Source organism: Grampus griseus (assembly GCF_964374135.1).
Source record: "Grampus griseus genome assembly, chromosome: 7".
NCBI lineage: Eukaryota > Metazoa > Chordata > Mammalia > Artiodactyla > Delphinidae > Grampus > Grampus griseus.
The window spans coordinates 61,537,252-61,554,160 of record NC_139001.1 but is presented as its reverse complement, the minus strand read 5'-3'; the positions used below and the strand labels follow the sequence as shown (position 1 = coordinate 61,554,160).

Genomic DNA, 16,909 nt, shown 5'->3' with positions numbered 1-16,909 from the left:
ACAGAAACCTGCACAGATTCAGGCAGCTTTACTCTTAAGTGCCAAAACTTGGAAGCGACCAAGATGTCCTTCTGTAGGCGAATGGATAAACCATGGCACATCCATACAACAGGATAGTTTCCAGCACTGAAAAAAAGTGAGCTATCAAGCCACAAAAGACATGAAGTAATCTTAAATGCATATTACTAAGTGAAAGAAGCCAACCTGAAAATGATACATACTGTATGATCCCAACCGTATGACATTCTGGAAAAGGCAAAACTATGGAGACAGTAAAAAGACCAGTAGTTGTCAGGGGGTGAGGAGCTGTGGGAAGGGATGAATAGGCGGAACACAGAGGATTTTTAGGGCAGTGAAAATACTCTGTATGATACCATAATGATGGACACATGTCATTATACTTTTGTCCAAACTCATAGAATGTACAGCACCAGGAGCGAGCTGTAATGTAAACTGTGCAATCTGGGTAATTATGGGACCTTATGATGTGTCAGTGTAGGTTCATCGATCGTAACAAATGTACACTTGATGGGGGATGTTGATGATGGGGAGACTGTGTATGTATGGGGGCAGAGGGTTACAGGAGATCTCTGTACTTTCCCCTCAATTTTGCTGTGAACCTAAAACTGCTCTAAAAATACACACTTTTTAACAAGGGGGGACAGTCTCAGATGGAACCAAGACCAACACGCCTACCACAGGCTTGAGAGGAGTACTAAGATAGAGCCAACTAACACAGCCACAGGAGCAAATGATCTATGATGCTCCTCCCCAAGTCCTTTTTGGAAACAGGCAGAGCATAAATTATAAGAAATGAATCCAACCTGAGGCTGCTGGGAGTTGGGAGAGAAGAGAGAGTCTGTCCCTAGAAGCTGGAATGGAAAAGAAATTCCTCAGTGATGCTCCAGGATAAGCAAGAAACTGACCTCTAGGGTGAGGGAAAGCCTCCCTCCTTAGCCTCCAAGTTAGAGAAAGCAGTTCCCAGACAAGACTTTCTTTGAACTCTGTCAAAGTTTGACTGGAATAATAACTGGAATTAAGTAGTGAAGAATCAAAGTGGAAAATGCTCTCATAGGCCTAAAATTACTAGACTTGTTTTGTGTGGTGGAAATGGAGGCCAGGGTTTCTGATGCAGCTGTAGTGGGAAAAAAAAAGTGTCGATGAGATTCTATTCTTTAAGAATTCGACTTTGTGCTGCTTTTGGTGGCATTTGCCTGTTGGACCTCCAACAAGTTGGCCTCTTTAAATTCTGATAAGATGGCTGCTGACCAGCCGTCACTCCAGCCAGAAACCACAGGGTCCTCGCGCCATTGGCCCGCAGTGGTGAGGAGGGGAAGGCTGGGCTTCTGTGCCTCATCTTTATGCGCCCTCTCTGCCAGGTACAGTGGGCACCTTTGCCAGGTCCGTGGTGAAGGCAGGAAAGCTTACCAGCCTAGATCACCAACCAGGAAACCTACCCAGTGTCCCTGCTGGAAATAATGCCTGAGTCTGTCCTCTGGGTGGGTCATCAAACACGAGGCCAGAGCCTCCTTCTGCAGCGGCTAATCTGTGGGACCCTTAAAGGCCCAGGCATGTGAATGAAATAGTCTGAATTTTATTTCCATTTGTAAATTAAAAAATAGGACAGTGGAGGTTAATCATTTTTAAATGTTTAAATAAATGGGCTGTACCCTGTAATATTTAGGAATTCAGACTTTAGGGCAAAACTGCTTAGGTTTGAACCCTGAGTCTGCCATTCTCTAGCTGTGTGTGACTTTCCTGGGAAAATCATTTAACCTCCCTGTGCCTCAGTTTCCTCAGCTGTAAAATGGGAATAATAGTGGTCTCTGCCTTTTACAGTTCCTATGAGGATTAAATGAGTTAATTTTTATAAAGGGCTTAGGACAATGGATGGAACATCATAATTCATACATTTGTGTTTGTTAAATGCAAATAATGGCCATTTGCCTAGCTCCTGTTCCTAGTTTTTCTCCCACCACCCCATCCCCGCCTTGCTAGCCAGTTCAAGCTGAATGCACATACCTGATCTTTTTCTCCTCTTTCTTCTAGTTAAACCCTTAACATCCATCAGCTCCCCCTTCTCATATTATTGTAGTTTCCTAGGGCTACAAATTACCACAAACTTTGTAGTTTAAAACAATGGAAATTTATTCTCTCACAGTTCAGGAGACTAGAAACCCAGAATCAAGGTGTCACTGAGATTGGTTTCCACTGGAGGCTCTGAGGGAGAATCCTTTCCATACCCCTCTCCTAGCTCCTTCTGGGTCCTAGCAATCCTTGGCATCCCTTGGCTTGTTAGGCCCATCACTTCACTCTCAGCTTCTGTTGTCACATGCGTTCTCCCCGTGTCTTTCTGTGTCTTCACGTGTCCTCCTTATAAGGATACTAATCGCTGGATTTAAGACCCACCTTAATCCAGTAGGACCTCGTTTTAAACTAATTACATCTGCACAGACCCTATTTCCAAGTAACGTCACACATGCTGAGGTTCCAGGTAGATATCTCTTTTTATTCTCACTCTCTGTGTCAGAATGCAAGCTCCATGAGGGTAGGGACTGTGTGTGCCTCCTTAAGTGTAGTCTGAGTTAGCCGGCATTAGTTAACACGGGAATGTTTACTGGGCCTCCTTAAAGGAATGGAGAGACATGGCTGGGTGGGAGAGCAATGCTTGAAGCAGGAGAGCCATCCAGAAAGAGGGAGAGAGACGGCATGAAAAAAACCACATCTGAGGAAATAAAAAAGGAGAAAGATCAGAGATCCCAAATATTCTAATATGGCATATCTAGAAGCACTGTCAGCAGAACTGGAAACAGCCAGAGTTAGAAGGAGGTGCAGACGAGAGAGAAAACAGGGTCTAGATCACAGGCCAGGGAGAAGGGAGACGGGACAGTTAGGTTGATGCCTAAGGGAAGAGCCCGAAGACGATCTCCTCTGTGGAGAGGAGGCCCCGCTGGCAGGATGGTTTCTTCTAAAGCCAAGGGATCCAGTTGGAAAGGACCTGGTCTCTCCAGATACTTGAGGTGGTCTGAGATGTTGGGACATCTTCAACCCATTGTGACCTTGAGGGTCGTGGAGCATGGAAGAAGACATGGGACAGCCGGGAACATCCCTTTAGCACCTTTACACCCAAGCCATCAGCTGTCTTGGTAGAGAAGTACTTAGGTGTTCATCAACACGAAGTAAGCTAAACTGGATGATGAAAAGCTGCAGTGGGGGCATTCCTCTGTAGCCTGTTTTTTCCATGGCAGAGTAATTGACCATTGACCCACAAAGGTCAGTGAACAGGACTGCATGACAAAAGAGGCCTGCCCTAGAGCAGATGTTTGGAGGGAAGTAGGAGACCTGTCTCTCTTTTTACTCTCAGGTGGAAACTGAAAGGCAACAGGAAAGCCATCCAGTTGTCAAACCAGGAGCCCTGGCCTAGCACACGCATGACCTCTATTTGTCTCCCAGCTCCCTATTTGACTAACGCAATCAGTGAGACAGAGAGGTTACCCAACCTACCCAATGTCTCCAAGCTAGTAGGGAGTCCAGCCAAGACAGTTACTAATTCTCCTGTTCCCTATAGTTGTGCCCTTTCACAACCACACTGTATTAAATCTTCAAAGTAACACTAAACCCATGGGTGAGATTCATCACCTCAGAGCCTCAAACCATAAGAAAAGTGTGGGTTTCCCTAGCCACACTGTATCTCCCACTTTGGTAATTCGTCTAGGTGTAGGGCATAACCTAGAGAAGATTCTGTTTTGTTTCATTCCACAGGGAGCCCTTCAGACCAAAGCTGTGATCTACACCCCACCGTTGCAGGGGGCACCAGGGGAACTGCCCAGGTTCAAGACTGCAGTGAGCCCGGCGACCACAAAGGTGAGGTCCTTAGAGGTTTGGGATGGGTGTCCTGTATTTGTGGACACTCCAGAGAAGATTCCAGAGCTGGAAATGATCACCTGATATGGACTCTCTGTCGGGCATTCTTTTTTTCCTACAGGTGACAGCTGATTAAATTCAGGGGCAGCCTTGCAGGGGACTCTGCAAGGTGATTTCACAGAAGGGGAGAGAGTAGACAGAGATAAGCTCAAGCCCTCCCTCCACAGCTGTCCTGGGTGCCCAGTTACCTGTTCACTGGGGAAACTGGTCTAGTTGCAGCTCTCTGTACCAGCTGTCTCCCTTCCACCCATCCTCTTAGAGCAGACGCTGACATGTTTCTCTCTGATTTACCTTAAGACCTTCTGAAAGTTTAGCTTCTCAGGAAGGTCTTTCTATGGTCCTGACACTGGAACATATTGAGAACATTCATGGGGGGAAGGAACACTGTGGACAAGAAGTTAAAACTTGGCTATCTGGTCTAAGCCTTCCCTTAATTATCGTCATTGTAAAATGAGAGAATTGGACTAAATCAGTGGTTTTCAAACATTTAAAAAATACTAGAATCCTCCCATTTTTCAGTTTGAAGTTCTCTGGACTTCCGCTTGAAGAAGCAGCTACGATTTTTAAAAATATAACCTTTAACGCTAATGCTAGCATTGTATGGAAAGAGAAGCTGAGTTGCCCTGGATTTCACGGTAGAGTTTGTAGTTAGTTTCTCCACCAGGCCCAGTAACGAGGCTCTGGGCACTTCCAGCTCCTTTGGAATCTGCTGCCCAGCCTAGGTTTCAAGAAAATACACAGCTGGAGCTTTACCTGGGGGCAAGGAGGTTAGGGTTTGGGGAAAAAAAGGAAAGGGAGAGCCCCAGGAGCAGCAGTGTTTCTTGGACTTGAGGAGTCATGGAGGTGGAGACGGTGAGACACTTTTCATTTTCATAAAAGGATGTCTAGCTGTTACAGACCTGCAGTCTAGACCCTTTCTCCCTAGCAAAAGTCAGAAATAGGAGTCTTCCTGTTGCAATCAGTACGCAGGTATGTTTTGTTTGGCCAGACACAGAGTTTTTGTTTTGTTTTTTTACAAAAACATTGAACCCGAATGTCTTCAGATGTGGTGTACATCCTCTGGCTCACCACAAACCCCACTACTCTCCATCCTCTGCCTGACACTACAGATATTCGTGTTACCTGAGTGACCCCAAAGGCATTTTGAGTTTGCAACACCTGCCATGTTGTTTTCTTTCTTTTTTTTTTTTTCCTCCTGATGGTCAAATGCTTTTTCATCTTATTTCAAAATGGTCCAGTGGAGAATTGGCTCAATTTTCCTGGGAAATAGGAATGGCTCTAGAGTTCAGCCTGATTTTGGAAGGATTCAACTCCTCCAGAGAAGTCCCTCCCAGTATTTCTTTATTCCACTTAACCAGAATACTTAAGGATGCTTCCCTGAAGACAGGAGACCCATGTCTAGAGGAGCCTCTGTGGTCACACCTGCACATACCTCATGTCTGATATTTGTGAACTATTGAAGTTCATCATTTAGTTTTCTCAGCCATGTCATTGGTCTAATTCCTTTAACCTGATCTACTCACTTAGAATGAATCACCCTATTTTACTCTACTGTTTTTCTCCATAGCTCCATTTCTCCAGTCTCCTTGTTTAACAATTAATTTGCCAGAGAGATGCCAGGTGATTCCAACTGTCACCAGACATATTTAACAATATTTGACAGTTTAGGATTTTGCTTTGAACTCAATGGTTTGACAACCTCCTTCTTATTTTTTATTCATTAAAAGAAAAACTTTTAAAATTGAGGTATAATTGACCTACAACATTATGTTTGTGTCAGGTGTACAACATAATGATTACTTCCTTCTTATTTAAGTTTATCTCTTTACTCTGACCCAAATCCTTATCCCTGCTCTTCTGGCAGAGCTGGGAGATGGAGGGGCAGACTTCATCTAAGCTTTAATAAGAATATTCTGTAAGTTTCTGTTTGGTTTTTAAACTTCAAATAACTCTAAAAAATCAATATTTTGATGACTGAAGTACAAGTGAATAAGAAACAAGGAATGAGTTTTCCCTTTAATTACACGAATAGAAACTCTATGGGTTGTTACTGGAAACCCAGGCAAAGTAACTGGGGGCATTTTGCTAAGCCCCAAATAAAGGTGTTACTGCCTTCTCTCTTCCTGGTAGTGGAAAGGGCACCTTCCTAAGGAGAGCCCCAAACCAAAAGGGGTTGGGTGGTCTTTCCTAGCTTTGCTTGTGCTTCTTCTCCGAATTGCTCCTTTTCATACTGAGGATCTCAAGATAGGTGCAGACAATAGCACCCTCAACTTCCCACATGGCAAGACCATCAAGGGTTTGATCAGTGAGTGGTAGCCCTTGGTGCTGCTGAACTGGGCCAGAGAACAAGGTTAAAAATGAGTTGTGTCGGGCTTCCCTGGTGGTGCAGTGGTTGAGAGTCCGCCTGCTGATGCAGGGGACATGGGTTCATGCCCCAGTCCGGGAAGATCCCACATGCCGTGGATAGGCTGGGCCCATGAGCCATGGCCGCTGAGCCTGCGCTCCACAACGGGAGAGGCCACAACAGTGAGAGGTCCGCGTACCACAAAAAAAAAAAAAAAAAATGAGTTGTGTCGATTTTCCTTCTTAATAAGGAAATAGATATTTGTGCCCCTGAAGTGGGCTTCTCTCTTTTTTTTTTATGTCAGTTCTTGATTTTATGCTGCTTAGCACAGTATTACAAGTGAGCTTGGGCCAAACAATGTTTTAGAATCTCCGGGAGAGGAAACGTGCCTGGTCCTCTAACCAGAGGAGTTCATCTATCAAGAGAAGGTGTGGGGGGGGCAGGGGTGGGGATCAGCTCATGAAATTCTAAAAGGCTGTTTTTCTTGATTTCTCCTTTTTTTCCCCCTTCTTTTAATATTGTTGTTTCACTGTTTGGTCATAATGTTTGTGTGTGTGTGTATAATAATAAAAATGTAATAATGTTCCATATAAAATTTTCTTTTTATCCCTTTGGTGTTTATAGCAATAGTAATAACAACAACAGATGGTCTTATCTACCACTGATAGCGAAAAAGCATTACATTTCTTCTACACAAGAGATAAATATGCCTAAGAAACCAAACCAATAATGTAGAATCAGAGCATACTCTTTCTAGAATAGACAACACAAAAAACAATTGATTTCCGTATTTCTTTTTCTGTACTCCATTTTTGTTGTGTTATATGTTTCATCATTATAACATCAACCTTTTATATTTTATGCACCTTCCAGAATATGTCGCAATTGGTAAATTTACAGATTATCTTCATTGGTTGTATTTTGGTTTGGATGTTTCTAGATGATCTGAAATAAGGATAGCAAATAAGTGTAGAGTCTCTTTACAACCCTGAAGGATTGGTAGTGACTACATGGAACTATGGTTCTCAGCCTTGGCCACACTTTAAAATTATCTAGAGAGCTTTTAAAAAATGATGCCAACCCCATACCAGATCAGTTTCAGAATCTCTGGGAGTTGGGTTCAGGCATATTTAAAATCTTCCTGGGTGATTCTAATGTACAGCTAGGATTAAGAATTGTTGATCTGGAGCAGTGTCTCCCGAACTTCAACATGGATCCTGACTACCTCAAGGGCTTGTTAAAAACACATATTGCCAGTCTCCACCCCTGGACTTTCTGGTTCACTTAGGTCAGGGCTGGGACCCAAGAATTTGCATTTCTAATAAGTCTCTAGGCGATGTTGATGCTTCATGAGATGTGTTCTCGATTAGCCGTGATGATGTGGGGTCCATACTTTGAGAACCACTGATGTGAAACGTTGTGTTAGAAAGGAACTTGAAGCCGAATGAAAGTTCAAGAGAGAGGGGCCATGATTAGTCAGTCATGGCTGCCATGGCCACAGGAAGGAGGAAGTGTATTTGTGACCCCCGACTCTTGAGAAACTCACCAGTAAGCTGTCCTCAATCACAGTACAGAACTGAGTTCCTCCTGGAATGATTCCCTAGTTACCGTAATCCTAGCCATGTTGTGACAGTGTTTCTCAACCACTGTCCTCATCAGCGGGCAGCCCTGCCCAGCCGGGAATGGAGGCTGGTCTCCTAACTCTGTCTAGCACTGCACCATTCCAGCTACTGCGTGCTGCTGCCTTCACCATCTGCCTCACCTTGGGGCTTCCAACCTGCCCACTCTTTATATCTGTTGTCAAAGAGAGGTAGCTTGTTTTCCTATAGATGAGTCATTTTATCCAATTTGCTGGCTGGGACCGAGTACTGAGCAAGGCCTGTAATCACAGAACAGGTCAGTTTTGATGAGGTGTCCTAGACAAAGGCTGCAGAAAGTCAGAGAGCAGCACGAGGACGGGGAGAGAGGTGTGGCGGAGAGTAAACCCTGCCTACTTCTGAGTTTATCCTTAGTCTCTAAGTACTCATTTGCTTTCTCTCAGTTCTGAGGGGCTCTGTCGATCGTAAAAGCAGTTCACAAGCAGAATCCAGCAATGGCCATGCAGAGACTTCAAGCAACTCTCCAGCTATCGCTGAGAAAGATCGGTGAGTCTTATCCATAAGATTTCATTCCAGTGGATAATGAAACAACAGTATTTCTTACACTGTGTTCTTTTGGTGAGTTGGAGAGAGTGGAGCCAAAAAGCGTTGCCCATCAGATTCTTCCATGTCAGAGGTCATTACTCTGTGGGCAAAAGTCTTTGTTCCACAGGGCAACCCGACTACAACCCTCTCTTGTGGGTTCTCATGGTGAAACCTGTACTTGGCCTCATTAGGTTAAAGCAGTGGTTCTCAACTGGGGGCAGTTTTGCCCCTCTCCCCCTCTCCTTCTGGGGACATGTCTGGTTGTCCCAACTTTTCGCAGAGGGGCTTGTGCTAAGGGCATCTAGTGGGTAGAGGCCAGGGCTGCTGCTATACATCCTACAGTACATAGGACAGGCCTCCACAGCAAAGAATTGCCTAGCCTAAAAAGGCAGTAGGCCTGAGGTTAAACAAAACTGTGGGCTTAAGCTAGTGCAAAAAGGGTGTATCATTTTTATTACAAGTTTACTCCAGGATTTTGGAGAAATAAGCAGGCCATTAGAAAGTTCTTCGCATATTTTCACCTGGAAAAAGAGGTGGCCTTGATTTGTAACTTTTAAAAATAATTCTTAATTTTTTGAGACATCTTATTAATATTTTTGAAACTTGACAAATTAAATCCTCAGTCCTTCACTAGTGGTCTCAAACTGCTCGAGCTGCTTTCAAAGTAGACTGAAGTTGTCTCTCGGTAGGCGCGGGCATTGGTTCCAGGAGCCCCCATGGACACCAAAACTTGCAGATGCTCAAGTCCCTTATATATAAAATGTCATGGTAGAGTCTGCCCTCCGTATCCATGGGTTTCCCAACCGCAAATTCAACCAACCTTGGATGTGTGCGAAACCCACGCATATGGAGGGCAGATTGTCCTTTCCTAAATAGTCAGAATAGCTTATTTAAGGGTACTTGATGAAATAGTATAGACCTAACATCTCATATTAGAATAACAAAGTTTAGAATTTCCATTGCAGCAGAAAGACCACTGAACTTGGCAGGTGGAAGACTTGGGTTCTGGTCCTAAAGCTAGCATTTTGCAGTTCTTTGATCTTGGGCACGTCAGTGAACCAGTTTGGGAAATGGCTCCAGCCCCAGCCTGACTGCCGTCAACCTCAGCTGATGACTGACTTTACTCAGAATATCAGGACAGTGCTGTGAGCAACATCCACGCCCTTCCTTCCACCTTAGAATCGCTCCTTCTGTTCAGCTGTCCTTTCTTCCTTTGCTCCCATCTCAAAAGACTGTAGGTTCCCTCCCTGGCTCACCCCTCTGTGGTGTCCCTGCCCTCCAGGCCCGGCCATCATCAGGTAGCCCAGCCCCTCCTGCCACATCTTCTCTTTCTGCTGCCTCTTCCCCTTTTGCTGATTCCTCTCCCCATTCTAACAAAAGCCTGCCCTTGGCCCTGTCGCTCCCTCTTCTTATTTGACCATCAGACTTCCTCAGACTGACATCCAGCTCAGTTGCCTCACTCCCTCACCAACCCCTTCCTCCCTAAACCTGAAATATGATCTGTGCCCTCACCACATCCCTCAAACAATCCTTGGGAAGCTCAGATCCCAGTCACAGGAGCCTCATATTCATCACTCTCTACAGCTCTCAGTGCCATGTGCTGTGCTTTCCTTGGACCAGACTCTTCCGTGGGTTTCTACAGCACCGCGGTCCTCACCTTCTTTCTCCAAGATGTACTCCATCTTTATCCTTATTCTCTTCCACCCACCTTGAAATGTATACAGTTCTCTAAATCCTTGACTGTCTACTTTCTCTACTTCTCCCTTGGGTGATATCCTCTCTCACTAGCGTATTCTGGTGCCAACTCTCAGATGAGTGAGTGTGATTATCAGATCTCTGTTCTGAGCTCCACACTCCTACACCCACCTCCTGTTGCCCATGGATTCCTGATCCACATACCAGAGCCTCAATAGAAAAGTCCACCAACCACCTCCTCCGGCTCACCTGACCTTGCCACTTCTGTCAGTGCTCTCTTGTGACCTGGTCTTCAAACCTGGTGCTCATTTTTGATCCCTACCTCTCACTTAACCCCATTCCAGTCACTTCCTTATCATCCTTCCCAGGCCCAGGCCTACGTCTATCTCTGTCTCTCTCTCCACTCGCTCCTCTTTACAGACCAGCTCTCATTTCTGACACTTGATCAATTGTCCTAAAGCTACTCTGACTTTTCAGAGAACATTAATGGCTTCCCATTTTAGACCAAAAGAGGTTCAGACTCCTCAGTCTGCTATTGCAAGCCCCTCCCTGTCTCGCTCCAGTTTGTCCTCCAGACTCACCTCCTGTATGACCCTATATGCACCCTCTGGCTACCTGGAGTCAGACTTCATATTGTTCCTACCAGTGTACCTACTTCTGTTCTCTCTTCCCACTCCTTTCTGTTCAGTTCTTACCTATTTCATCAAGATACATCGTCATATCCGTTTCTTTCACAGAGACCCTAATTCTCTCTAACACTCCTTGAACCATCACAGTCCATTTATGACAGTACTACCCAGGGTGCTGGTTCACAACAAAATAATGAGCTGTGTCCAAATGTAAATTAATCCACTGCTTTCTTCATCAAGAAAGTTTTGTCACCAACCCCCCCCAAACACACACACACACACACACACACACACACACGTAATGTCAGCCAAATGAAACAAGATACTTGGTAATGAATTGAATTGATTTGCATTCTGGTGCTAGCCCTTACGACATTGTGAGTGGTAACGTTCACAGACTGTGTCCTCAGACCACACTTTGGTGTATCACTCTCTGTGGCTCTTCCTGTTTTTGCCTGGTGTTGTGGTTGACCATGTGCTAGGTCAGCTTCTCAAGGGTGAGGGCTGAGTCTTCATTCTTCCTATTTCCAGTACATGCAGTGGGTCTCAATAAGTTAGTCAAGCTGACTTCCAAGACCACTCTTCAGAATTCAGATTTTTATGAAAGAAATGTTCTTCCTCCTCAATCTTTAAGTGGTGGTGGCAACAACAGAATCCAGAATAACGCATCAGATAGTGTTTCAGGACATCCCTGCCCCAGGGGGCTGGGGGCTCATTTTTCCCGCTGTGTTTGATAGTCACCTCAATGCCCTGTGGATGGATCAAGTCAGGGATTGAAAGGAAGGAAATCTTGGGGGGCGGGGGGTGGGCAGGCAGAGCATAATGAGAAGAGAACTGGGTCATGCCAATGGTGATGCTCTCAGCGGCAAGTAACAGAACTCAATAGATTCAAGGATCCCTCAGGATAAGAGGTCCAAAGAGAGAAGTTCCAGTGCTGGGTTGGCCACTCAGGGATGTGGACACAGGCTCCTTCCATCTGTTTGCTCTGCTATCTCAGCACGTCAGTGATACCCCCACTTTGGGGCACAAGGTGGCTGAAGCAGTGTGCTAAGTATCACTTGTTCACATAGCATTGTCCAAATCAGGAAAGAAGAGATGGATGTAAAGGGGCCTCTCCTCAGGAATCTCTCTCTTGTTAGGAGGGAGACCTTTCCCAGAAGTCCCCAGGACATTCCCATCCCATCTCATCAGCCAGAATTTGCAGAGGTGGCTCCACAGGGGAGCTGCAAGGGAGGCTGGGAAAGTGAGCATTTTCAGCTGCAAGAGAAAGTACTCAAAGAATAAAGGGGTTGGAGAAGCAACCAGCAAAGTTTTCCAGAAGAGTCCTGAAGGGGTAGTGATAGGAGCAGATAAGTACTGGGGAATGATGGAGGGAAGGCAAAATCAGAGGAAGAGTTTATAAGGAAGACCCAGACATGACAAGAAATACTGTGAGGATGGTACGACAGGGACGTGTTGAGGTCACCCAACATTTATGGCGATGGCAATCTTTCCCACAATTATCTCACATAACTCACACACGGGTCCTTTGGGTGGTGTTCTTGATGAGTAAACCGAACATGGGGAAGGCTAATCAAGTAACTCCCAAATGCTGGACCAGAGATGAGTGCTGGGTTGGAGGCATCAGATTTACCTACTCCTGCCCCAGTCAGCTAGCACGGGGGTCACCCAGTGTCACAGAGAGTAAATGGCAGGTCTGGGGTTTGAATCTGGATCTTCTGTCTCCAACAGTAATAACAACTAATATTTGATATTTGTTAACAACTCCCTGGGCACTATGCTAAGTGTTTCACATGCATGATTCTTTTTAATCCTCACAACAACCCTATGGGAGAAGTGCATATTATATTGGATTGGCCAAAAAGTTTGTTCAGGTTTTTCAGTAAGATGTTACCCAGTATAATTTCTGACATTTAGAGAGTACAAGGAACTTGCCATTGTCACCTAGTCAGTAAAGTGACAGAGTAAAGATTTGAACACAGGTGTTCTAACTCCAGGGCCCACACCTATAACCAGTACATTCTGCTGCCTCTCTAGGGTTCCAAATGCCTAGCCCAGGGCTTTTTCTATTCTATGTTCTCTATAACTGTCATCTCAGCAAAACTTTTTTTTTTCCTTTATTTTTTATACAGCAGATTCTTATTAGTTATCTATTTTATACACATTAGTGTATACATGTCAATCCCAATCTCCCAATTCATCCCACCACAACCACCACCCCCTGCCCACCACTTTCCCCCCTTGGTGTCCATACGTTTGTTCCCTACATCTGTGTCTCTATTTCTGCCTTGGAAACCAGTTCATCTGTACGTTTTTCTAGATTCCACATATATGCGTCAATATACAATATTTGTTTTTCTCTTTCTGACTTACTTCACTCTGTATGACTGTCTCTGTGTTCATCCACGCCTCTACAAATGACCCAATTTCGTTCCTTTTCGTGGCTGAGTAGTATTCCATTGTATATATGTACCCATCTTAAATCACAGCCAGCTAAGGAGTAAACTCTGATCAGCATCAAACTCTTACCCTGTGATTGGTGGAGAAGATTCCAGCACCAAATCTTGGGAGAAAGCCACTGGCCTCATGGGAAAGGTGTTCCCATGGGTGCGTGGTGGGGCAGGGCTCACTTGGCTGGGAGAAGGAAGCCTCACGTTGCAAGTCGAAGTCAGTGGTTGGCCTGGTGCTTCTCTGCTCCACTTCCTGTGTGAGCCCATAACTGTGTACAGTGAATGACAGAACGGAAGTAGTCTTTTGTGTTGGGGGGCCTTTGTTCCCTTGATGGTAATCCTCCATTTTAATGCTGATAAGTACAATAGTGAGGATTACGCCCCTTAGCCCCTAATTTAATTTGGCCTGCGTATGGCAAAGCTCTCACAAGGCTTTTCTTTGACATTCTTTAGCACAGCTAGCCTGTTGTGTAAAAAGAAATCCCTATGAGGGAGGCAGGAGATTGATCTTACTGGTGCAGATGTTTTTACCCAGCAGCTTTAACACACCCCCAGAGAAGCTGCTTCATCCTGGGCCACTTCAGTGAGGATTCAGACTCAGAGAGATCGGAACCTTCGTGACTCAGGCAGCTCAAGGGGAGCTGGCACCTCGCAAGAGGGGAAAATGAGCACATATTTCTCCCGTGTGTCATACTTGCGGCCCCAGGGCTTGGAGCCAGTCAGGCTGACCTCAGAATTGATGAGCCAGAGAAACAGCCTCCCTATTAGGGCCGACTGTGGGCCAGATTTTCCTGTGGGCTGTGAAATACAGATTGCCACATATCTTGACAGACTGTGTGGTGGGTCATTGTAGAAATACGTGGCAGTGCTAAGAAGATTCAACAAAACAAAACTTTTCTTTCCATATCAGTATCCGGAGGAGGTTTCCTCTCCCATCTTTCAATTCCCATGCTAATTTTTCCTTCCACTTTCATTTCACTCCCTCAGGGGGCTAGTGCCCTGCAGCAAATTTCCCACCCCTGTGACCAAGTTAGTGCACTAAAGCATTAGAGGACCCCCTATGGCACCAGAGGGGAAAGGGCAGCAGGTGTAAGAGGAGGTAGGGGTGGTGGCCTTCTTCCATGAGATGCCTATGATGCTATGTGTTACCTTCTTCTGGTAGAAAATCAGGTGACAGACCTGGGTTTGAATCTTAGTTTAACTGTTTACAAGCTATGAGACTTGGGCAAGTTCCTTCATCTTTCTGACAGCAGTATCCTAGGCTGGAAAAAGGGAACAATTGTAAAGATTAGATATAATCTTACCTCAAGAAACAAGAAAAATCTCAAATAAACGACCTAACCTTACACCTAAAACAACTAGAGAAAGAAGAACAAACAAAACCCAGACTTAGTAGAAGGAAAGAAATCATAAAGATCAGAGCAGAAATAAATGAAATAGAGGCAAAGAAGACAATAGCAAAGATCAATGAAACTAAAAGCTGGTTCTTTGAGAAGATAAACAAAATTGATAAACCTTTAGCCAGACTTATCAAGAAAAAAAGGGAGAGGACTCAAATCAATAAAATTAGAAATGAAAAAGAAGAAGTTACAATGGACACCGTAGAAATACAAAGGATCATAAGAGACTACTGCAAGCAGCCTACACGCCAATAAAATGGACAACCTAGAAGAAATGGACAAATTCCTAGAAAGGTACAACCTTCCGAGACTGAACCGGGAAGAAATAGAAAATATGAACAGACCTATCACAAGTAATGAAATTGAAAGTGTGATTTAAAAAGTCCCAACAAACAAAAGTCCAGGACCAGATGGCTTCACAGGTGAGTTCTGTCAAACATTTAGAGAAGAACTAACACCTACCCTTCTGAAACGCTTCCAAAAAATTGCGGAGGGAGGAATACTCCCAAGCTCATTCTATGAGGCCACCATCACCCTGATACCAAAATCAGAAAAAGATAGCACACAAAAAAAGACAATTACAGGCCAATATCACTGACGAACATAGATGCAAAACTCCTGAACAAAATAGTAGCAAACTGAATCCAACAACACATTAAAAGGATGATACACCCTGATGAAGTGGGATTTATCCCAGAGATGCAGGGATTCTTCAATATATGCAAATCAATCAATATGATACACCACATTAACAAATTGAAGAATAAAAACAGTATGATCATCTCAGTAGACGCAGAAAAAGCTTTTGACAGAATTCAACACCCATTTATGATAAAAACTCTCCAGAAAGTGGGCTTAGAGGGAACCTACCTCAACATAATAAAGGCTATACATGACAAACCTACAGCTAACATCAAACTCAATGGGACAAGCTGAAAGCATTTCCTCTAAGATCAAAAACAAGACAAGGATGTCCACTGTCACCACTTTTCTTCAACATAGTTTTGGAAGTCCTAGCTGCAGCTATCAGAGAAGAAAAAGAAATAAAAGGAATACAAATTGGAAAAGAAGACGTAAAACTGTCACTGTTTGCGGATGACATGATACCATACATAGAAAATCCTAAAGATGCTACCAGAAAACTACTGGAGCTCATCAATGAATTTGGTAAAGTAGCAGGATACAAAATTAATACACAGAAATCTCTTGCATTCCTATACACTAACAATGAAAGATTAGAAAGAGAGATTAAGGAAACAATCCCATTTACCATCACGTCAGAAAGAATAAAATATCTAGGAATAAACCTATCTAAGGAAGCAAAAGACCTGTACTCAGAAAACTATAAGATATTGATGAAAGAAATTAAAGATGACACAAACAGAAGGAGAGATATACCATGTTCTTGGATTAGAGGAATCAATATTGTGAAAATGACTGTACTACCCAAAGCAATCTACAGATTCAGTGCAATCCCTATCAAATTACCAATGGCATTTTTCACAGAATTAGAACAAAAATTTTTTTAATTTGTTTGGAAACACAAAAGACCCCAAATAGCCAAAGTAACCTTGAGAAAGAAGAATGGAGCTGGAGGAATCAGGCTCCCTGACTTCAGACTATACTAAAAAGCTACAGTAATCAAGAGAGTATGGTACTGGCACAAAAACAGAAATATAGATCAGTGGAACAGGATAGAAAGTTCAGAGATAAACCCACACACCTATGGTCACCTAATCTGTGACAAAGGAGGCAAGAATATACAATGGAGAAAAGACAATCTCTTCCGCACATGTAGAGAGTGGACTTAAGGACATGGGGAGGGGGAAGGGTAAGCTCGGATGAAGTGAGAGAGTGGCATTGACATATATACACTACCAAATGTAAAATAGATAGCTAGTGGGAAGCAGCCGCATAGCGCAGGGAGATCAGCTCGGTGCTTTGTGACCCCCTAGAGGGATGGGATAGGGAGGGTGGGAGGGAGATTCAAGAGGGAGGAGATATGGGGATATAAGTATATGTATAGCTGATACACTTTGTTATACAGCGGAAACTAACACAACAATGTAAAGCAATTATACTCCAATAAAAATGTTAAAAAAAAAAGTCTCTTCAATAAGTGGTGCTGGGAAAACTGGACAGCAACATGTAAAAGAATGAAATTAGAGCACTCCCTAACACCATACACAAAAATAAACTCAAAATGGATTAAAGACCTAAATGTAAGGCCAGACACTATAAAACTCTTAGAGGAAAACATAGGCAGAACACTCGTTGACATAAA

At 44.0% G+C, this 16,909-nt stretch overlaps 1 protein-coding gene across 1 annotated transcript in view; it reads left to right on the top strand.

Moving 5' to 3' along the window:
• MYO3B (myosin IIIB) overlaps positions 1-16,909 on the top strand; it is a gene marked incomplete at both ends in the record, with an annotated part of 382,969 nt that overhangs the window by 267,206 nt on the left and 98,854 nt on the right. The window contains 2 exons of the mRNA XM_082658151.1: positions 3,763-3,864; positions 8,310-8,412. Coding sequence (XP_082514277.1) covers positions 3,763-3,864; positions 8,310-8,412 — 205 coding nt within the window. The remainder of the gene's footprint in view (positions 1-3,762; positions 3,865-8,309; positions 8,413-16,909) is intronic.